General features: G+C 41.0%; 1 protein-coding gene across 10 annotated transcripts in view; it reads left to right on the forward strand.

Moving 5' to 3' along the window:
* Nucleotides 1-23,093, forward strand: part of TPK1 (thiamin pyrophosphokinase 1) — a 284,251-nt gene that overhangs the window by 128,653 nt on the left and 132,505 nt on the right. For 9 of the 10 annotated variants that reach the window (XR_009745350.1, XM_061464636.1, XM_061464643.1 and 6 more), the window contains one exon: nucleotides 10,161-10,233. The exons of the other annotated variant lie outside the window; for it this stretch is intronic. Coding sequence is in view for 8 of the 9 variants with exons in the window: in XM_061464636.1 (XP_061320620.1) it covers nucleotides 10,161-10,233 (73 nt within the window). In the remaining variant the exon portion in view is untranslated. The remainder of the gene's footprint in view (nucleotides 1-10,160; nucleotides 10,234-23,093) is intronic. 10 annotated transcript variants of the gene reach the window in all.

Below are 23,093 nucleotides of genomic sequence, written 5' to 3' on the forward strand. Positions count from 1 at the left end.
TAATGCCTCAGTCGTGTGCAATTTATTCTGTGATTGCCATTTATGAGCAAGCACTAAATCTATACACTGACCTGTTTGGATTTGATATGTCAGGTAGGTAGTTATCTAAATGCTGTCATTTGTGCTCTAAGTATTATATTGGGAAGTGACAGTAAACTCAATGCTTGTGATGAAACATTAATGACAACAGCCAGCTGAAGCCTCAGACAGTAGGAGTTTGGTGGATACAGCCCAGCAACAGTCTGGGTATTAAAGGCTTAATGGCAGTAGTTGCACATACTTACTTGCTTTGCTGAAAACACACTATAGCACTTTAGCCTGGCTAGGCAGAGACTGGATTGAGAACAGCCCTTAGGAGAAGAACTTGGGGGGGTTGGTTGATGAGAATCTCTACATGAGCCAGCTTCAGTGTGTGCTTGAGTCCAGAAACGAACTGTATCCTGGGGTGCATCAAAAGGAGCGTGAGCAGCAGATCAAAGGAGGTTTCATAGAATCATGAATGGTTTGGGTTAGAAGGGACCTTAAAGCTCATCCAGCTCCACCCTCCTGCCACGGGCAGGGACACCTTCCACCATACCAGGTTGCTCCAAGCCCCGTTCGACCTGGCCTTGAACACTGCCAGGGATGGAGCAGCCACAGCTTCTCTGGGCACCCTGTGCCAGCGCCTCAGCACCCTCGTAGTGAAGAATTTTTTCCTAATGTCTAATCTCAGTCTCCCCTCCATCAGTTTAAAGCCATTTCCCCTCATCCTGTCACTATAGGACATTGTCCAAAGCTCCTCTCCAGGTTTCTTGTAGCCCCTTTAGGCACTGGAGCTGCTCTGAGGTCTCCCCTTAAGGAGCCTTCTCTTCTCCAGGCTACACCAGCCCAGCTCTCTCAGCCTGGCTCCAGAGCAGAGCTGCTTCAGCCGTTGCAGCATCTCCATGGCCTCCTTTGGACTCACTGCAACAGCACCATGTCCCTCTTGTGCTGTTGCCCCAGAGCTGGACACAGGACTGAAGGGCGGTCTCATGAGAGCACAGCAGAGGAGGAGAATGGCCTCCCTTGACCTGCTGCTTGTGCTATTTTTGATGCAGCCCAGCATTCTTAATTTCATCCGTATGTCAGGTAACTATAAAAGAGGTTTTTATTATTTAATTAGAGCTTTATCAGAGGCACTTTAATTGCAGCTGTGCTCACAAAAACTGTTACTTAAAATACTTCCAGTCTTACTTGAGAGAGAACTGCTTTTATGTATTCATAACTCTAAACCTGCTGAGTTGCCTAACTAAAACATCCATACTGGTACTCTGTAGAGGTGGTGACACTATGAGCAGGGTAAGAAAGGATTAAAGTGAGTAGGATGTCTCTGCCAGCTGTGAAGCCATACCTAGCTGTGGTGCTCCATCCCACTAAATACAGGTACACTGGTGTATTAAACACTTCCTTCAGAGTTTGTAAGGTCTTTCACCTTTGTGATTAGGACTTACCTTAAAGAATTTCTATCAAACTTTGCAATATGATGTTGTTTTCTGAATGACAAGTTCCAGAAAATGAAATGGGGTCATACATTATACAGCTGAATTGTGTAGAAATGGGAGAATAGTCCCTTGAGTTATTCTGATGGAAGTGAGGATACTGTTTGGTAAAGGTTACTCAGCATCAGATAGAGCCCAGCTCTCATTCTGTATGCACACTTATCTTCTGCTGTCTCTCTAATTAATGCTTCTGTGCTGTGCTGGGCAGAGATGCAGGTACCTTTTGAAATGCTAATGATCCAGTGGAGTATCCTGGTTCTCTGTCAGTTCTGGAGATGCTGCCGCAGAGGTCAGCAGTGAAAGGTTTCATAAAACTTCTGCCTCCCAGTGAGTTACCAAATTTCAGCCATATAGAGACAACAGACTTCAAAGGGCTGTTTGTTGTTACACGTCCTTCCTCCATTCCTTGCCATCTGGGCTCACAGCCCCTAAAAAGGTTAAGTAACAAACGTGCTTTGTTCCTGTGTAGCACAAAGGTTTTCGGGATCCTCAGTGCACTGTTTCTCTGCACAATGTTATGTACTTTATTGGTGAAAGGGCTCGAAACCTGAAGAGGTTTTATTGTTGTATCTGAGGTCATTACGCACATCTGCACCAAAAAGGGTTAGAAGTTTGCTCAGTGGCTGCTCTACAGGCAGTTAGAGCCCAGGAGAGAAGGCCCTTTCATTAACCATAGAGAAGTCAGCTTTGCCTTTCAGCAGCTGTGGTGTTGTCAGATGTTCTGGATTCCTCCTGAACACTTCGTGTCTTCTCAGTAGGTGTGTTTTAATACGTTTTTGTGGGGGAGTTCACCTTCTATGGCTGGTCTTCCTCTTTATAGGTAAAAGTGTCAAGACGTCTCTTTGTAGCCACAAAAGTTAATCTATAAAATCATGTATACATGGAAATTGGAAGAGAAAATGCAGGCTCAAACAGGAGAAGCACAAGTAGGACTTTTAAAAACCATCAGATTTCTCCTTGCCTGTTTGGAACAGGTTGCTCAGGAAGGGAACAAATCTTCTCATTGCTCTCGTGAGTTGTGTAGAAGGGGCTCTAAAGAATTTCTGCTGCAAGCTACTGACTGCAATTTCAAGTCACGAAGGGGCTTCTTCAAGCTCAACCTCTGCTGTATAAGTGGTCATCCCTACAAATAAAGAGATGCTAAACTCAAGGCAGGTACTTAAGGTACTCAGGCAAGATAAGTAAATCATCAAAGCAAGGAAATCGCAGTGAAGGTCTTTCACATGTAGCTGCTTATTGTTTGATTGTGCTTGACTTGTAAGTGTTCTTACTGGTGTGAGGGTTCACAGAACGGACATGTAGGGTTAAAATACCTGTCATCAAAGCTGACTTTTGAAATTGTATAATGAGCTTTCAAGCCACACTGTAGGTGTTGTTAGGAACTATCTGATTAGAAGGGAAAATGAGTTTGTTCTCCTCTTAGAGCAGCAGAATCCACCTTTGGTGGCACTCTATGAAGAAGCCTGAGGAGACTTTGGCTTCCTTCCACTGCTGCCTTTTTGAGGCTAGTATTGAAATCTCAGTGTGCTTTGTGACAGCCTCGATCTAAGTTTACCAGGTTTTAAATCCCATCTCTTTGATTCCTCACGTACAGTATAAACTGTTAATAATGAACAGTTTAGCCTTCTCTGAGGCAATGGCTGGTTTTCCTCAATTTTTAGGGCAATTTCTGCCATCTGTTGCTTTGACATGACAAGAGGTAAAACAATTTTGGGTGTCTTGTCAGCCTCTATCTTCTCAGTTAGTCAGCTTTTGGAGGGAGTCCTGGTTATGTTGCTCATCTTCTCTCACCTTTCCTCTGGCCTTGTGTCCTAGAAGACTAGAGCCTGGCACTTCTGGATAAGCACTTACGCTTCCCCAGCTTTCAAAACCACATGTTTTTGTGCAACTCACACTGAGGCACTGGTGCTTATTCTGCCACTGAATTACTGCTCTGCCCTGAGCCGTGCTGCCCTGTGCAAGGATGGAAACTCACAGCTCAGCCCCATTTTATTCACTGCTCTTGCCAAGGGGCCAACAGCAAGGTGTGGTGCTTCAGCCTGGGAGGTGCTGAGTGTCTTCTGAGAGGTGCTGCTGAATAGTTTCAGCTTTAATTGGCTCTAAGGTGATGGCGACATTGCAGTCATGTAGCCTTTATTTTAAGCAACGTATCAGTCTGTAAGCAATAAAAAAGAAGCCATGGGTACTTAGGAGCAGCCTCTGGGAGCTGCTTGTCCTGTGCACACTGGGTTTTTCCTGAAGTACTTGTACTTACCGGAGCATAGGAGGCTGTTCAGCACCGTGGAAAACAAGTGAGCAGTTCTTCAATCCTGGAGCATCCCTTTATTTTGCACTGTATTGATTGTAGCTGGAGAACAGTTTCAAATATTGGTAATTTAAAAGAAAAATGCAATAGTTGTAGCAATCATTAACACTTTTCTTTGACACTGAGGGATAAGGTTTGGAGGCAGGGTGTTAGCTGCTTGATTTTTGTTAACGATAATGGGAGCGAGCGGGCTGTCCCTTGCAGAAGATGTCCCCCTGATGTGTGCTTTGCATAGCAGCTTGAGCTGAAGGTAATATGTTCTCCAATTTTTTTCAGCTATTTTTTTACTATTTGCAAGGTGACACTGCATACTAGGCAAGCATAAATGACTGCATTATTGCCCTCATATCTTCACACACTTTTATCTTTTTCTTTAAATCATAGCGTTTGCAAATGAAATAATACTTTTATGCTCTTTTAGCACTAAGCTCTTTAAAAGTAAGGAGAAAAGACGCTGTTCTCCAAGGTTGCCAAATATTACCAAGTACTTTTAACCACGGAGCTACCTGTCTGCAATCCACAGACATAGTAACAGCCTGTGCCGAGAATTCTGGCAGGGTCACACCAGTCTGCTCTCTGTGTATGGCCCGATGTGTGCATACACTCGCTTCCTGTGTTAAATTGGATCTGCAACTGTTGTTGTCTCCCCACCACCCCCCGTTTTGTTTTTAATCTTGTTAAAACTCTTCTGGATTGACTGTAATCTTATTGCAATATACAGAATGTTGTTTGGGAATGATGTTCTGTGTAAGCAATTGCATAACCAACAGTAGCGTTTATTAAGGTCTTAGAGGAAGGCACAGGCAATTGGGGTTTCTTTTGTTATTTCTTTCTGAATTTATACGGCAGCTAGCACAACATTGTTGTTAGTGCCACCCTCATAGAAACACTCTGTAGTGATAAAGGAGGCTTTGTGGGTTGACATAAGTGATGTTGAACCATGGAGTCAGAACAAGTGAGCTAGCTGACTTCAGGAGAGTCTTGATTGGGAAGTAGAGGGTGGAGAAGGGAAAGGACTGTGCTTTAGCTGTTTTTTAAAAGCCTGATGATAATAAGTAGTGGAATCCTTCATGTGATTTGAGATGAACCAAACCAAAATGCTTTTTTATGGTCAGTTTGAGGTTCATTAATTGTGTTGGTATTTGGTGTTTGGCTTCTGAGCTTCAGGTGTGATCTGTACTTGTGGTCACCTTGCAGGTAATACTGGGAAGGTATTTATAGATTTAATAGCCAGCAACTCTGAATAGACCTTGCAGTCTGACATTCCTCCTTTCGTGAGAAACTCGTCTCTGTACAGCTAGATGGGGCACCTGAGTATGCTGCTTTGAGACAAAACAGAAATGCATCTACTTGTGCTGTACTTGTCTCCAGGAGTTAAAAAGGCACTTTCATCTTCACAGCAGTTAATAGTATACTTGTGACAGACTTAAACAACTTAACAGCTTTCTGATGAGAACAGCCCTCACTCACCCTTCTAGTCAAGACTGACAGTGAGGAGGGCAAGGTGAAAGTGCACTTTAATGGTCAGCAAATGTAGGTTTGGGGGCATTATTTTTTGTTTGCTGGGCTTTTTTGTTCAACTGTGATTTTAACATTTATCACAAAGTAATGCCAGAGTGCTTTACCTTCTGTACTCCCAATTAGGAGGTGCTTCTGAAAGTCAAAGCTGACTGCTTCATCTTAAGTCTGCACCTTGTTATCTGCCTTTCTTTCTACTGAGAAGCAGCTCGTTCTGTTGGTCCAGGGTAAAAGGCACTGGTTTTGAGGCTTTTTTTTATCAGTGGAAGAAACAGTGTAGGGAACCCTTTCCATGCTCCCGAATGGTACAGCTGGGACGCATACCACTTGGCTGCGTGGGAACGTTTGCTGTGCTCTAACTGAAGGCAGCAAAGGGTACCGCAGATACTGCCTTTATATGCTCATGTCTCTGATGTTAACATTTGTTTAAAGAAGGTTAATTGCAGGCAATTATGTGCTAAAGGAGCTACATCACACAAAAAGTCAATAGTACTAGGAAACTGTAACTTTGAATTAATGATAGAACTGAACAGTTATGCCAGAGCAATTTATTTAAGGAGGCAGCACAGTTTTTTACTATAACCGCTAAAGTGTGATCTCTTGGGTTTTCTGTTTTCTTTTTTATAACCTGATAAAAAGGCATATTTGCCACCCCCTACTGAATTCTGAAAGTGAGTGAATAAAGGAGCAAGTATTCTGGTATTATAAATGCTGTTCATTAGGGGGGAATATTTAAAAGTAAAACAGCTTCATGAATTAAACTGTGTCCATTAGATGGGTTGCTTGAAAGCAAAAGGCACAGTTGTGTTTGCTTAGCATGAGAACCTCAGAATCTGAATAGCTCCTATTTATTTTGTAATCTGTGTCTATGGCAAGAGTCAATGACTGTTTTATGGTACTGGTGACTGAGATTTCATTAGTGTATCTTAAAACTATGGCAAACCTACTGGAATCTTATTCTTTTCCTCTTGCTGTCCAGCCTGGCGTCCTGGGAGCTTATAATGCTGTTCAGACAACATTTACCCTTTATCCAATTGGGATAAATCCCCTAGGTGGGATCCATCTCAAAATTTGTGAGAAATTAGTGCTGGTTGCTTTCTTGGTAAACTAGTTAAACTTTTAAAGGTTTCATATTAAACTCTGGGTTTAAAACCCCACTATTTATATACAGGAAACACTGCCTGCTCTGGAAGTGCCTGCAGGTCCTTATCTGAAAGCAGTCCTGGTCTCTTGACTCCAAACTCGGTTTAGATGGATGCCGTATGGCTCTAAAATACCCTGAAGAGAACAAACCCCAAAACAACAGCAACAGCAAAGGAACTACCTAAAGCCAAACAAAAACCCTTAACCTCCAAAAAGGGAAACAGAATTAGAAGAGGAAGAAAGACTCCGGTTGGCCCAAAGTCTCTAAGGATTTTTTCATTGCTTGGTGCTTGACAGCTCTAGAAAAGGCTTGGTAGAAGAAGCTGATCTCACGTGAATTCCATACTTACACCTTGAGGATTATGGAGTTGGCTCACTCCTGATAAATGTCAGTGTAAAAGCAGCAGAGAACCAAGCCAGCTGAGCTGGTCATGACCTTATATGCAGAGCGATAATTAACAGCTAATGAGACTGGTGAAACGTGGTTCTGAAGTGCGGGAGACTGCATCATGTGGACCACTTAGAAATTGCAATTGTAAATTGCCCTTAGGAAATGGAATGAAAACTCTCTTTTGCCACCATGGGCAAAAAGAGAAAAGGATGATGTGTGCCATATATGTCACTGAAATACATGTCTTCTTCAATAGTTATGGCACCCAGTAAGAATTATTCATAAATTTGAGGTCAGAGGGTAGAAAAACATAGGTTAGATTAACAGAACACCTGATTTTAATCCACACTTTAAATCAGAGTGGCTGATTTAAGTTCAAAGGAGGGGCCTTTCTTGTTGCTTTTTTTGTGACAATATTTCTTCCACTCACATAGTAGTAAGCTTTGATACATGATTCTCCAGAGCCTGTTCTCCTGGACTAAGCTGTACTCTGGAGTAAATACAGAACTATAGCATAGCAAAGAACTGAACACCAATCATTACATTTATATTCTTAAGCTACTTCATTATGAGGTTTTTTTCCATATATATCTCTCTGAACTATTTCCCCTTTATCAGTTGTGCTAATCTTCACTGAGGTTAGTCAGCCTGGGACAACTTTAGACTAAGATAGAATGACTGTTCTTCACTGATGTTAATTAGAGAAAAGCTTTGATTTGATTCTGCTCACCTGACTCAGGTAGTTTGTTCCACAGAGCTCAAAAGGACCAAGCCAAATACACCTTTTCACTCCTGAGTGAAGGCTGGCTTGCTTTTGTTGGGTTGTATAGCCAATGAGTTACAAAGAGCTGCCATCTGACAACAAAGCTGAAACACTTCATGATGTTTGTGAGGCAGACAGTGCAAGTTGAGATTTCCTCAGGATTCATCAGCAGTGACTTTCCGAATTTTCCTTGTTTCTGGCATTTCTAAAAAGGAAGGAGAAGAGAAGAAAGAAATTCCGAAGTTCCCAGCCACAGTTCCTTATCCTCTGTCAGTCGCTTCTGGCTTTGTGGTGGCTGCAAGTGAGCTGTTTAGGATGTTTTGAAAATGGATGTTGCAATTCCTGGCATAGGATATGTGTCCAGGCAGCATGGCCAGGAGCCATGGCAGAGCACATGGGACGTGCAGTGGAGATTTCTGCTTGTAAAAATGCAGAGAACTTCAGCTACCATTTGTCATGAAAATGGCTTTACTTTGGATGAGAGCTAAAGCTGTGAAGGAGCTTTTGATGCTGAGAAGATACTTATTTGGCTAATTCTGCTCCCAGTTATGCCCCTTGAAGCACTCAGGAGAAATGGTTGATCATCTAAAAGCACAGCAGTCTGTAGTTACTGTAGAGAAAAAAACATGGCAGAGACACTTTTGGATTTATGAACCACATTTCAGTGAGATAAAGAACCTAAAGACATCTGCTTTTTCACCAGAGTGGATGTGTGTGTCATACCAACTTGGCTCTCCATGACAACTGTCTGTTGTTCTTCCTGGCAACCTGCTGGGATGCCTCCAGGGCTCACATTTGGGGCCACCCCTGTAAGGCCTGGACTGAATTTACTATTAATGGCTTTGCTCCAATCAGGAAGAAGTGAAAGGAAAATAACAAATGGAAAGAGAATACCTGTAGTTCTTTAGGCTTGTTGTATTCAGTGAGTATTTCATTGGGAAAATAGTGGAAAGGTAAAAAGGCAGCAATTTAAAATTTAGATTTTGAAAACATGGTGTTTTTTGTATGCTGAAAAGGTCAGCTGCACGTTGAAGAAGCAGATCTACCTGGGCACATGAAACAGACTTAAGCACATGAAACAGAGCCCTGAAGCATTTGCATTTCTCCTAGCTGGTTTGTGTGTCCTCGATAAATCCTCACGCAGAAGGGACTGCCCTTGTCCCTGCTGTGAGTGTGGGAGCATCACCTTTGGAGGGATTATACTTAGTACATATCCTTTTATAAAGCCTTAGTTCTAGCAGAGAGCAGTGAATTAGAAATGCCAGAGCTGCACGAGCTAACTCACAACAGTTGAACTTACCAGCTTCTGCTGAAGCAGCTCTCCGTTTTCAAAGGAAATGGTGGCCAGTGACTGCGTGTCTCTTGAAATCTCAGAGCAGAGCCAAACACGAGGTTTGTACCAGTTTTTACATGGGGGGTGTTGTAGACCCTGCCACGTCCTTCTAAAATCGTGTGGAAGAAAAATATGCCCCAAAATGCTTTGCCCAATTCCTTGTAAATCCGCTTGAGCTGTAAACGAGTTTGCTGCGGAACTCCCGTATACCTCATATAGTAACCTCGGAGGTGAGGAACTACGTATTTAAATGGTTAGAAAACACTGAAATCACAGCCTTGATTTCAAAACTCCGTTCAGTCTGATGTATTGAAACAGTGGCAATACTTTCACCTGTTGTCCTGGCTCCAGGAATTATGCAAGACGGAAAGCTGTATTCCTGTGGGGTTGGTCGGTTGGTTTTGGTGTAGTTTTCTTTTTTTCCCAACCTGTATTTTTAAGCTGTTCTTCCTGCAGCACAGTTGAAGTTTCAGTATGAATTTGGTAAGGATTTATATGGTAAATATTTTGAAGCATTCTGCAATTAAAAAGTGATAACAGCAAGTTGAGATGAATATGCCAGCATTATTTCGATGTGCTTTGCCTTAATGTGACCACGCAAATGATGGTTAGGATTTCAAATTGGGTTCGTACACGTTTTGAACATCCAAGATACGATTTAAAAATCACTGAGCATTTGGCTCTCATATTCTGGGGTGAGTATTGTTAATAACCAAGGAGAAGAGCAGACAGGAGATGACATCAGTAACAACTAAAATACAAGTCTTTGGAACATCTGTGGCATACCAGCTGTCCAAGAAGCATCATCATCATCATCTATTAGAAGATATCCTCCAAGGCTTAATGTACAGCACTCAGATAGGCTTTTTTGAGATACTTTGCTGACTAAATGATACATTTGAAAGATACTTGAGAGTTGTCTTTCCAGAACCATGCACATACAAGTCTTGCCTTACCCAGGAGATGTATAGGCATCGAGGCAATGTGTTGATCCGTCAGCAAAGAAGGGGTTTACCAGTTTTACAGTTCATCTGTTACCTTATTTTGTATCACCTCTTATCAGCTGTTGTTTTAACACACTTTTAACTAACTCCTATTCCCTTCAGAGATTAATGCTCTTGAAAAGATAAATAGTAAATGTAGAAAGATGGATTACTTTTTCATTTCACTGCTCATTGCTTTCCTTTCAGCTTCTTGCCTGACTACATCAGTGGTGATTTTGATTCCATTCAGCCTGAAGTCAAGGAGTACTACAAGGTCAAGGTAAATCAAACCTCTGATGAGTTTGTGTGTTAGAGCATTGTAGGATCCAACCCATTAGTGCCCTCGGTGGTCATTAAGTGATTCTGATTCTGCTGGTTTCTTTGAGGCTTCAGTTGTGAAGCACCTTACCAACTCAGACGTGCTGTGCTCGGCACTGTACTGATGCTTAAAGTAAAGGTGGGAGGTATGGTTCTGCCTGAGTCCTGCCCAAACCTTGCTGGAGATTATGAGCAACTGGAAACTAGGGTAAAAATTCCTGAAAACTCTGTGCCCTCTTTTACTGCATGAGATACAGAGCAATAAGGATTAACCTCCCATGATTCCCATACAACTGTCACCCACAGACTTTCTACAGAGAGTCCCTCTGACTTTTTTCCTTGTATGACTTGACCTTCTTAGCTGCAGATGGAGACATCAGTCTGTTCCTCACCCACTGAAGCACTGAATTACACCCCAGCTACTTTTGCTTCACTAGTGGAGTGCCCTCCTTAACAGGTTTTCAGACAAATGCTGCATGCATTAACTTATTCCCAGTGTAGCCACCGTGTTTCCAGTGAGCAACATAAAGATACACTTGCATTTCTTTGGTGTTAGGGCTCAAAATGCTGCCTTAATTATGACTTGTGTGGTATTTAACACTTCAGCTGCCTGCCTCTGTGGGCTTATGTGCTGAGCTCGGTTCTTTACCTCACGTCTTGGACCACAGGTTTCTGCAAAATCAAAGTTTGCCTCAGTGTGCCAGCTTACCTTTGCAGCAAGCTGTGCTTGCAGGAGCAGGAAGTGTTTGATCCTCATTAGCTAGTGGACTTTAAAGGTCTGCGGTATGTCTGCTGCTAATTCAACGTGTGAGGCTGAGATTTGCCTAAAATCCCCAATGATGGACTCAGGATCAATCACGTAAAACAAAAGATTTCCAACAGTGAGGGGAGGGCTGGGGGAGTGTGTAGGACTGGGTTTGAGTCCCTCTCTGAGCGTTCCATAGGTAATTTTTCCCCATGTTCTGCCTCATTGAATTAGAAGGAAAAGTGTGTGATGGCTGTCCAACTTGGAAGGACAGCTCAAGGATCTTTGGTTACAGCTTGGGAAGTGGAAATAAACTAAAAAGCTTTGGATTAATGCTGTTCATTACAGACTGGAAATTTATGACCTGTAAGTAAATGGTGAAATCACAAAACACACTGCTCGGTTTGCCATGGATGTTGGTATTAACACTTCTATAAACTGCATGTTGGTGGGTAGGTGAGTCCTAAGAAAGAATGTGGTTTAAGGATTATCCAAGAGACAGGGGAGATGGAAAAGGGAGGAGGGGGAAAAATGGAGTAGGATATAGAAGGGGATAAACTAAGCTAATACAAGAAGGACATGGACCTATTGGAGCAAGTCCAGAGCAGGGCCATTCATTTAAAAAGGAAGAGAAGATTCATTATGGCCAACAGAAGCGTGGAGCTATCAGATACTTGGAGTTAATATGAAGGAAAGTGAAGCAAGCAACAAGTGCTAAGTGTTCAGCCTCTGCACCCCTGTCTGCCTTCACATATGATGCACAGAGGAAAGTGAGACCAACTTTTCTATCACTTAAGTTTGACTTGACTGCTGTAGATTCATCTGCCAGATGGATGGCAGGTGGTGTGGAAGGAGCTGGAGGTTCCTTTGATATTTTGATTGCCATGATTTAATCTATACCAGGAATTAAAGTTATTATTTTTTCCTTTGTGTTTGTGAAGCTGAAGTAAGTTTCTCTGGATTTTATAAACATGCTTTATAGTTCTGTTAAGTATGATGATTACAGCAGAGTGCCAGAGTGACCTTTTTGTTTCAAATAAATGCTACCCATATTGACAGAAATGAATACATGACTCTATCTGAAGACAGCACACCACTGGTTAAGAGGTGTTGCTTTTGCACAGTAAAGCTTGTGAACACTGGTTATTGAGTTATAAAACATACTCATTTACAAGTGTTTGTGTCAAAGACAGCCTAGGGTAGCACTGAGTAAGAAGGGGGAGCATTAAACTCTGTGTGTGAAACTAATTATGGTTCTGTAAAGCGCTGTCTATAAGTTGTGAATCATCATCACAAAAGGAGGACAGGCCTGACTCCTTCATCACACCAGATTCATGCCAGGAGTTGCTGCTAGACTCAGGAGGTTTTCTGTCTCATTCATGTGGTGAAAGCAATAGCGGAGATATGCCACTGCAGGAAACATGACATACAGATTTCTGAAGCCAGAGGGCTTTACTGGAAGGGATATCTTCAAGCCAATTCCTCTGGTGTTTTCAGTTGAGCAAGGATTACATGACAAGTGTTTCCGTCTTTGCTTAAGAAGGATTATTGTTATTGTGTTGGAGAACCTTATTTAAATAAATCTCATATATATGAAGCAAATAAATCCATTTTATCTCTTAGGTGTGGCTTGCCATAGTTAGTAGATGTAAAGGCAAAAGTACCATTTCTTCACTTGTGTTGGAAAGTAATTGGGTAATAGACCTAAGAGTGGGATGTGCAAGTGATGGGCTAAGAGGTGCTTTTGGGAGAGAATAAGTAAGCATACATCATAGATTATTCAGCTTTACTTACTTTCTGCAATGTTGGTTTTGCCTTATTGGCTCATCAGTTAGGTACTTGTAGTCTTTTAGTCTTTTAGATTAAGAAATTACTGATGATTTCTCCCATTTCTTAGAATTAAATTATTAAAACTGGATAAAATCTCACCACAACTGGAAATGGAATATCATGTGTAAATTTTCCTTTTAAAATCAGATTGCACTATAACTGAAGAATAAAGAATAACAATTCAATATTATTTTTTATTCTGTATATTTTCTGTCATTGTTAAAACAGATATTGAGGTTTTGTACTTTCATGATAAATATGCATGTTCATATGATGGTGTAATAGATGTGCTGGCAATCTCTCTCTGTAGAGTCTGAAGTGCATTGGAAATGACACGGCACAAAGGGAGGTGATATTTTTGTCATTGCAGTTTCATCTGTTTCTTGCTTTAGCTAAATGCTTCCATTATTGAAACCTTTTAAACATTACTTGGAAGTTAAAGCAGCCATTTGTCTTGTTATGCCTCAAACAAGGCTCATTTTCTGAAGCTTTGAGACCAAAGCCATTATCTAAAATTATACCAAATCTGTGCTTGTGCCTAGAAGCAGAAGGTTAAATCCAGCGCCCTTTGAAATCCAGATTATGCTGTTTATTAAAATCCTATTTTGGCTTTTCTGCTAAGCAACCTTCATGTGCTTTAAGAGGCTTCTGTAGACTTAGACTGCTTCAGATCTGTAATTAAATCATAGAATCATAGAATCGTTAGGGTTGGAAAGGACCGTAAGATCATCAAGTTCCAACCCCCCTGCCATGGGCAGGGACACTTCACACTAAATGCTGTGAACTTATTTACAAGTCCAGTGTTTTTCCTATTATCTTTTCTTTTTAAGCCCCATAGAGCTGCTTATTTTTGCAGGCACTTCTGCAGCTGTAGCAGTTTTCCTTTCCTATTCCTAGTACATTTCCGGGCTTTAATGGCTATCAGGCTGTAGAAATGTTTAATAGGTGTGGTGTGGCTATTGCCTTTTTGTTCCACGATGATGCACCTATAATTAGGTTTACAAAATGTATTTGTAGCAATGCAGTAGTGCTTGTACATCTCTAACTTGTACACTTTCTTGCTAAAGTGCATCCTTCAGTGTCATGTTCATGCTTGTTTTCTGAGGCCAACATTTTTAATCATTTTGGGAAATGACAATATTGATTCCCCTCAGTTATTATCATTTAAATACATACAAACACATTGAGTTTTTCTATGACTACTTTACTTTTTACCCCTAAATATTAATATTTCTTAAAGAAATATTTTTTTAATACCAGATGGGACTTTAAATATGAAGTTTGACTCATTTAAAGCATTCTTGTTAGACTGAACAGTTTTCCAAGAAAAGCATGGCTCATTTTAGGGCCTCATTTCTTTTGGAGAGGTTTTAAGGTTTCAGAAGGATCTATAAAAGTTTGGCAGGTAGATCTGAAACATTTCAGTCTTGGCATTGAACAGGCTACTCCTACTTGGCCACCCCACTTAAGCTTTCAAGCAGTGCCTTGTTTTATGTGTCCTGCTGAAGACATCTCTGACAACTATAAAATATGCTGTGCTTACCTCAGTCCAACTTCTGATGTGTTGAGGGTGCCCAGGGCTGCCTGGACCAAGTTATATCTTTTATTTTTCTTCGTTTTCTACTGATGTAAATTCATTGAAAGAGCCTCGTTGTCTTAATAAAATAGAAGTTCATCAGGTTAAAATGATATGTAGGGCTGGGATGGTCCTGTTATTAACAGCTCAGACTAAATTGCATTGCAGTTTAGGATTTTGGACTGGAAGCTTCGTGTATGCCTTAGTCATGTAATTATTCAGTGGGAGCTTTCATGAAACGGTTCCATTCTTGAACAGTATGTCAGAGGGCTTGTCAAGATTATGCTTCCAGGTGAGTTGTGTAGGTGGTTTGGGTTATGTGGATTTCTTACTCATGCCAAATGAAAGTAATATCATAATGTTCCAGAAATGTCATAGATTTGTAAGAGATGCTGAGCTCAGTGGCACTTTTCTATGGACAAACATGACAGACAATCACACTAGGTCACACCAGAGGCTCATTCAGCCAGTCTCGTCTCAGCTAGGCTGGTACAGAATACCTTTGAAAGCATAAGTATGCACAGTGATGTTTCTTTGATATACTTGTTTATCTCCCACAGATAATATGGCTTAAAGATTTCCTATCTCACAGGTGATATCTCTGTGTTTAATCACTTCATGGATTGATTTGATTTTCCCCAAGTTAGTTTATGCACTACACAGATGAGACTGCAAGTGTCCACGAAAGAAATGGCAATATGTTCCCCAGTTCAAGTGATTACAGTAAAGCAGATCTCTTTTGGATGTTATTTTGGTTTTGAGCTTGACTTTTGATAGTCATGTTGGATTCTCCTGGGTTTTTATCTTGTGATAAAGAGTGGAAAAACGTACTTTAACCACCTTTTCACTCCTGTTGTGGTAGTATTAGTATGATTGTGCCTACCATTTCTGTATGTACACAAGAAGGGGGCGTTTGGACTTGTAAACCAATGGAATATTGCATATGCGATTAAATTTATGGCCTAAAAGTATGTTCAGCCTGTACAAATGTTCATGTTCTGCTGAGTTAGTGTCTGTATAATGGCTAGGAAGTCCCATTGAAGAGAGTCTTCTGTAAAGCCAAGGGTTTCAGGACTCTGGGCTTGTGTGGTGCTGTTCTTATGTGCTGGTTTCAAACAAAACCAAGACAAATCTCTGTGCAGTTCTTGATATGATTCTTTCTGTTTTCACCGAGGAAGCAGTTTCCAGAAAACAGCATATCTATTGAAATGCAGATGAGGTTTGGCGGGGGGGGGGGGGAATGGACACGACAACCAAACAAAACCAACCAAAACCCAAAGTAACAAATTCAGTTATACAGCCCTGCTTCTTTTCAAGTAATGTGTGCTCTTTGTGTTACCTCCTGGAGTTGCACATTGCTCCTTTCTAACCTGAAGAAACAGCTAAATCCTACTTGTGCTGTAAGATCAATATAATATCACTGCGATTCAGCAAGTTTTGCGGTCATTGAGAGTCACTGTGTATGTTTATTAGGACCCGAGTCAGGCCCTAATTTATCTGGTAGCATAGAAAATGCAATTCGACCAAGTTCTCATTCCCTAAAAGAAGCGCTACTCTATTTTCCTTTGCAGTATTTTGCTACTTGTTATGTAGCTTTGGGAGCTAGTGTATAGAAATTAAGTGATCAAACTTTTATTAGAGGTGGTTTGTCTTTCTTTTGCTTTGGATCGAAATGACAGTTTGCAGGTTACGAGCTGTTTTCCCACTTGCTGAAGCTCAACTGCCTGACAGTAGAATATGCAAAAAAACAGCGCACCATATAACAAAAATGATGCTGGTGGTATTTTAGTCTTGCATCCAATTTCAGTTTAATGTTATGTTGCTGGACAAGATCTACTTCTCCCTTTCACTGGTTATGGCCCGAGGAGGGGAAAGGGTAGAATCTATATGGCAATAGTATTTGAGTTACTTCCAGAGTTTTAGAAAATGCAATGTGGTGTTAATCTCTGACAGAAGTCATTGCTCTGCTCTGTCAGCCCGTGATGGAGGAGATAAGGGAAAAGTTGGGAAAATGGAAATGTACCAAATTAACTTCATTTCCAGTGCAAGGAACACCACACAAAAAAAGGTGTTTTAAGCAACAGCTTTATCTGGAGGAGGAAATTGTGTTATTGAGTTATTTTGTGATTAAGCCTCTTCACACAGAAGAGGCAGCTTTCATACGGTACTGGTGGTTGAAGACTCAGATGATAGGTCTTTTAAAGTGTAAGCAGAATTTATACATCCATCTCTTCTTTTTGGAGACTTTAAGATAACATTGTTCCTGGAACACAAGGCCCAGTGCCTGTGGACTGCTCATCAGAATGGTTTCCAATGAAGCTGCAGAACCCACATCCTCACAGCTCATGCTGCTCAAATTCAAGTTCAGCCCAAATGCCCTGTGGAATGTGTAAGCATGATTGTGTTGTGGGGAAGCCCATTAGCTAGCCAAAACATGACTTGGGCCAACAACCGGAACACAACCCTTGGCCATTAACCAAGGAAAAGGTTCCCAAAATCCTGATGCTACAATTTGTAAGTATTTAAAGAAGCAGCTTGGCAGCCTCTGCAAGTGGTTTTATTATGCATCTTGTCAAAGAGCAGGCAGGCAGCTCTCATTTCAGAAGCAAAATGAAAAGATGCAGTCTGTTCCTCATTTCAAAGCAGGAAGGTTTGCTGATGGGCTGGAGAGGAGGAATGCTTCTGACATGCTTTCATAGACCTGGAGCAAGCAGTTTGGCGAGTGCGTTCTTTTGCTTTACAAGGAGGATGTGGATTGCTCAGGATCATTCTCCTTAATCTCCAAATTGCAGAGGCTGATTCGCCAAGGCAACCGTAAGCTTTACTTCTTTGACACAACTGTGGCCTTAAAAAGGCACAAGAAATTGGGTTACATGATCCAGGGCTACCGTATCTTTACTTACCATATTACCCTCATGGTGTTTCCGCTTGCTTCTCTTACAGCACTACAAAGAGTACTTACAAAACCTTTTTTATTATAAAACCTCAAGGATGCACGAAGATTAGATTTAGTCTGTTTGTGTTCATGCAGATAGGTGAATGCTCTGCAAGCCTCTAAATAGAAAAGAAAGAGAAAATGATTTCCATTGTTCAGGTAGAAAAGTTAAAAGCTTTTGCAGCTTGTCAGTGAACTGAAGAATAAGCTAGTTGCCAAATCTGAACTTGCCTGTATTCATTAACTTAATCATGGAAGTGTTGTGTTATTTGGAGTTTTGATATAAACCAAGACACATGTGGAGTCCAAGAGGAAAATTCAAGTGCAGCGTCTGGAGCACAGATGGTTATTTTACCTTACTGAATTACCATTTGGTCAAAACCATGTGAAATGCAAGATTTGGTTTTATAGCTGCACCCAGAAATAATACAAGATAATAAAGGTTGCATTCACTACTACTAGGAGGAAATTGAACTTAAGATGTATTTTTTCCAAAGAAGACCATTAGAGGCAGAGAAATATCATTATGGGGTTGGGGAGGAATGAAGGGACTCAAGTTCCGGCAGCTTTAACCACAGCTGGCCAGGGAAAGCTCTGCAAATTGAAGTATTTCTCATACATGATGCCTTCTCCTTTTATTCTTCTGTCCTGTAATTCCTGACTGTAATATTCTTTTGGGCTCTTGCTGTTTTCACTGTCACCAGTATGCATTTGAAGCTCTTTTTCTGTTTCAATTCTGCTGTTTGCTTTGAGTGCTCGGTAGAGCCCAGCAAAGAGGGGTTGGAGGAAGGTTTGATGAGCTGACTGTGCAGGAAGCTCAGCTGAAATCTAGTGAGTCTCGGGACCAGTGTGGGTTAGTTTGTGTTCTGATGTGCTATTGCGATTCCTTCATTTGAAGAAGCTGTGACGGTCTTTGATTAAAAAATAATAAAAGCTTCTTAAGTCAGATAGATGTGGAGGTGCCCTATGTGGTAAAATGAGTTAAGCGAGAAAAATGGAATGTCAGGGGAGAGGAAAAGGAGGAATGGAAACTGAGAAAAAGGCAGAAGCTTTTTACAAAGTTAGATAAGGGTAAGCATTTTAAGAGAGGAAAATAAAGGTAACATCAGCAGAGGGTAGGAAAGAGAATGGGACAGAAACAGAAAAATCTCCTTGACACATCAGCAAATTAGTTCTGCTGTCATTTTTTGCAGCTGTGAAGAAGTGAGTGTGATAAGATGAACACACACACATGGAAACTGTATTTTACTAATCCAAAAGTGAGACTTTCAGTTACTAGGAATGAGTGCCTGGGTGTTAATTTTGTTGTTTTGTTTGGCTGGATTTTTTTACTGTTTCCAAATCATTTTGTTCAAAGTTAAAATAGGAAAACCTGTGTTTATTCCATCCTTGACCAAGCTTTGATGGGAGTTTCATCAGGTGAAGAACAGAAAATCATACAAGGAGCTTAAAACATAGAACTACAGTGGAAGCTGGAATGTATTTATAGTACTCATAGAATGGTTTAGGTTGGAAAGGACCTTAAAGCTCATCCAGTTCCAAACCCCTGCCATGGGCAGGGACATCTTCCACTAGAGCAGGTTGCTCCAAGCTCCATCCAACCTGGCCTTGAACACTGCCAGGGATGGAGCATTTACCACTTCTTTGGGCAGCCTGCGCCAGTGCCTCGCCATCCTCACAGGGTGTGTGAACTTCTTCCTTACATCAGACTTCCCCTGTTTGTTTGAACCCGTTACCCCTTGTCCTATCACTACAGTCCCTAATGAAGAGTCCCCTCCCAGCATCCCTATAGGCCCCCTTCAGATCCTGGAAGGCTGCTCTGAGGTCTCCACGCAGCCTTCTCTTCTCCAGGCTGAACAACCCAAACTTTCTCAGCCTGTCTTCATACAGGAGGTGCTCCAGTCCCCTGATCGTCCTCATGGCCTCCTCTGGACTTGTTCCAACAGTTCCATGTCCTTCGTATGCTGAGGACACCAGAACTGCACACAATACTCCAGGTGAGGTCTCAAGAGAGCAGAGGGGCAGGATCACCTCCTTCAGCCTGCAAATTTACAGGTGTTGAGACTGTTTTATACAAATTCTGCAGCAGCTGCTGTGATAATGTATATTGTGTTGAAGCAACTGTTAATCCAGCTGAAACAACTAAGAATTTACTTTGCATTTGTTTGATAATAAGCCATCGAGTAAAGAACTGGCAATATACCATGAGTGAGTTGATGTTGCCAGATTTCCATCTGATAAAAATGCAGCCTTCAAGAGAAAGCCTTCTTTTGAGGGCTGAAAAGACTTTCCTCCTTTTAAGCTCAGCAGCAGGAGAACACCATTAGAGAACAGAGTAGGGATTAATCGTGGGCTATAACTGCTTATTGTGACCCAGCTCCTTTTTTTCCTGACTTTTTAAAGCCAGACTCTTTTCACATATCAGTATGCAGGTAAAATCTTCATTTGTTTTGTTCAGCATCTGCTGTTTCTGCATACAGTGAAATGTAGCTGCTGTACTTTGGTGGTTTAGATTCTTTGTATTTTGATCACCTTGGTAAGGGTATTTGGAGGAAGAAGTCAAAATTGGAGACCTGCCTGTAGAGGCATCTCGGAGTTTGCAACAGGCTAATAACTGTGCTGGGTGTTACTGCCCTGGCTGAGACTCTGTACTTCTAGTACTAGGTTTGTACTAAGCAATTTGCTGTGGACAGAGGGAAGGAATAATGACATGTAATGGTCTCTGTGTTCCTGTTCCCTTTCCCTGCATCCCTGTTGATGTATTTGGATCCTGCTTCAAAAATACTTCTGCGAGGTAAAATGTCAGTCTTTGCCTAGACAATCTGATGGGATAATAGAGCTCACAGTGGGGGTAAACTGTATCATTCTGTCTTCAAGTCAAACGTGGGTGTATTTCTCCAGACTTTAAGATGCATTTCCTAGTGGAAATTATAACAGGGACAGTAGTGGAGCATATTCAGGCATCAGAACATGCTCTGTATCTTATATTTATTGCGGGGTTTTGGAGCAACTAAATGTACTAGTCAGTACCTAACATACCTACAGGGGTGCATTTCTGATGTGGCATCAACACATCGCTTACACAGGAGCTCTTCAGAGTGATTAAAAAATCTTTTCTTCTATAAGGTTGTGTTCTCAATATCTTGAGCTCATCCCAGACTGGAAGTGCGCCATGGCCAGTCTCAGCTTCTCTCTGCTTTCCTCTCCTTCCATAGAAAAGCCTCTTACTAGCTGTGAACCTTCAGTGTTTCAGTGCTTTAAATGAAGTACAAATCAAATCTGTACCTTAAATGTAAACAAACTTCTTGCTTCACTGGAAAGTCTTTTGTACCAAGTACAGGACAGCCCCGTGTAATGTTTTTTGTGTCAATGCTATGGCTATGTCTCAGCTCCTTGCAGACCTGAAGTGCAAGCAGATGCGTAGGCAGAGAAATAAAATGATACGGGAAAGACAATAATTGCCTTTGATGTTTTTTGACAAGTTCTTCTTGAACTTGGCTTTATACAGTGTGAAAGATACAGGTATGGGTTGACAGCTTATAGATGCTGTGGAATAGCTCAGAATTCCCTGTGGCAGAAGGAAAGTATAGTGGAGCAGAAGAGAGAGGTACCAGTGTACAGTGAGTGGTTAGATTTGTGAAGGAAACTATCGCAAATTTAAGGGTCCTTAGAGAGTACTGTTACCACTTCTATGATGTACTGTTTGTGGCAAACTCAGGAAGCTTTGAATGGTTAGGATAAATCTGATATGGTTTGATAAATACCAGAAAATTTTGTAAAGATGGACTGTCCTACAGTGTTTACACTCTCTCCTTTAGTTGAATTAGCTTTCAAGGAAGGTGCACAGAAGGTAATACAAGGGAGAATGCCTTCCTCTCCTGTTGCCTGTCAACAGATCATTTATTTCTTCCCATCAAAAGCCATTCCACTTTCCTTTCTTTTTTTCTCCTCCCTACTTCCAGTGATTCACTAGTTTAAAATGATTGCACCTAAGCTTTTCTTGCTGGGAGTTTTGTCTGAGTTATGACTGAAGCAAAAGCATTACAGTTGGACTCAAAATCCTAAACTAAACCGTGGCAGGAGACCATGGCCTCGAAATTGCATCTTCAGAAGTGCATTAATTGAATGTATTTGTGTAGTAAGGATTTGTACAGTACACAGACACACTTTCCAAATGACCAGCTTTTCTTGGAATTGATAATGATGAGACTATGCAATCACAGACATTTCACCCCCAAATTAGGTGCCTGAGTACAGAGAGCCTGTCTTTAGTCTTTGGTGATTCAGTGGAAGGGTGTTTAGGATGTAGTTACCTAGGGCTGCCGGCAGCAACTGTGATGAGAGAAGAGGTCTCCAGTTGTTGTGTTGGCAGATAATGCAGTTTCTGAAGTCTGCTTGTCAGGGACTTCCCTGGTAACCACTTTAGAAACATACAGTGTCCTCTACATACCTTTCAGCAGTTAGTAAGTACTTAGCAGCATTTAAGTATTCTGTGTATCACTGTCACAAATTTAAATGAAACATAGAAAACTGATTGGAAAGATAAAAGCACAGGATTTGTATTTCACTGAATTCGTGTGTTTCTCTTGAAAAGTAGACCTGATTAAAATGAAAAATGTGGCACTTTGTTAATAAATTCCTCAGTTTAGTTTAAAATCATTCAAAGTAAATAGTTTTTTTAAACTGAGCTGCTGAAAGCTTAAGGGGGATAGGCAAAACTGGCCACATTACCGGCTAAGCATTTGTAGCTGAAGTAAGCTAAAGAGGCTTTTTATAGGGGTCTACTGGAAAGTCAGAGATGTATTTTTTGTTAATCATTATTATTTTATTGTAGTCATTTGACTTCAGTTCAATGCTTCGGTTTAAAAAAAGTAGAATGGTTTATTTTCTGTTTCAGTGTATGAATAAAAATGAGGTATGAGATAATGAGAAGTGCTACTCATAAAGTGTGGAAGGGCTTGGTGATGAGAAACGATCAATATTATCCCCAGCTACTGAATTCAACCACGTATGTCCAGTAAATCAGTTCACTTTTAAATGCAAGATGAGGTTAGATAAGCTTATTTATGTCTCTGTAGCATATAAGATTGTTTTATTGAGTAGAGAATAAAGACACAACTGGGGGTTTGGGGTATGGAACAGAGGGAAGTATGATTTAATGTGGACTGGAGCAATAGTTGGTCAACATATGTAACCCAGCTAGAATATTGGATAAGGTCAGCAAGGAGTAACTGAAATGCTTTGTTTTCTAATGTACAAGAATCTTGGCAGCAAAACAGAAGAACTAAGCCAACCGTTACCGGTATTCAAATAGATTTTTACAGCTTTACCAGAAACATGGCAAAGCTGCAGGCAAGGATTGAACAGAAATATTATAAGGCATACAGTGATCATGAATAGTTGGAATAAAAATAAAGTTTAATGTGAAATAACTTGATCTTCAATCTTGATTTAAGATCCATTCAAATAAAATCAAGCTGCAAATTAGAACTGTGATGCTATCAATTGGAGGAATGAGCCTTCCAGGATATTGTAGCTGGGGAAGAAGAAGCCTGAGTGATTTTAAAATGGATGCTAGAAAGTGTATGAGAAGTATTTCATGACATGTTTCCTGTAGCAGCACTGGATTGAATTTGATGAGACAGGATAATCCTACCTATCCTAGATTGTAATGAAAGTCTTTCATTGCTTTGCAAAATGTGAAATGGCGGTTATGTGCATTTTAATTTAATTCCA

The sequence above is a fragment of the Pezoporus flaviventris genome, unplaced genomic scaffold (genome assembly GCF_033815535.1).
Source record: "Pezoporus flaviventris isolate CSIRO_AGI_PZ_B2104156 unplaced genomic scaffold, CSIRO_AGI_Pfla_v1 ptg000037l, whole genome shotgun sequence".
NCBI classification, from domain to species: domain Eukaryota; kingdom Metazoa; phylum Chordata; class Aves; order Psittaciformes; family Psittacidae; genus Pezoporus; species Pezoporus flaviventris.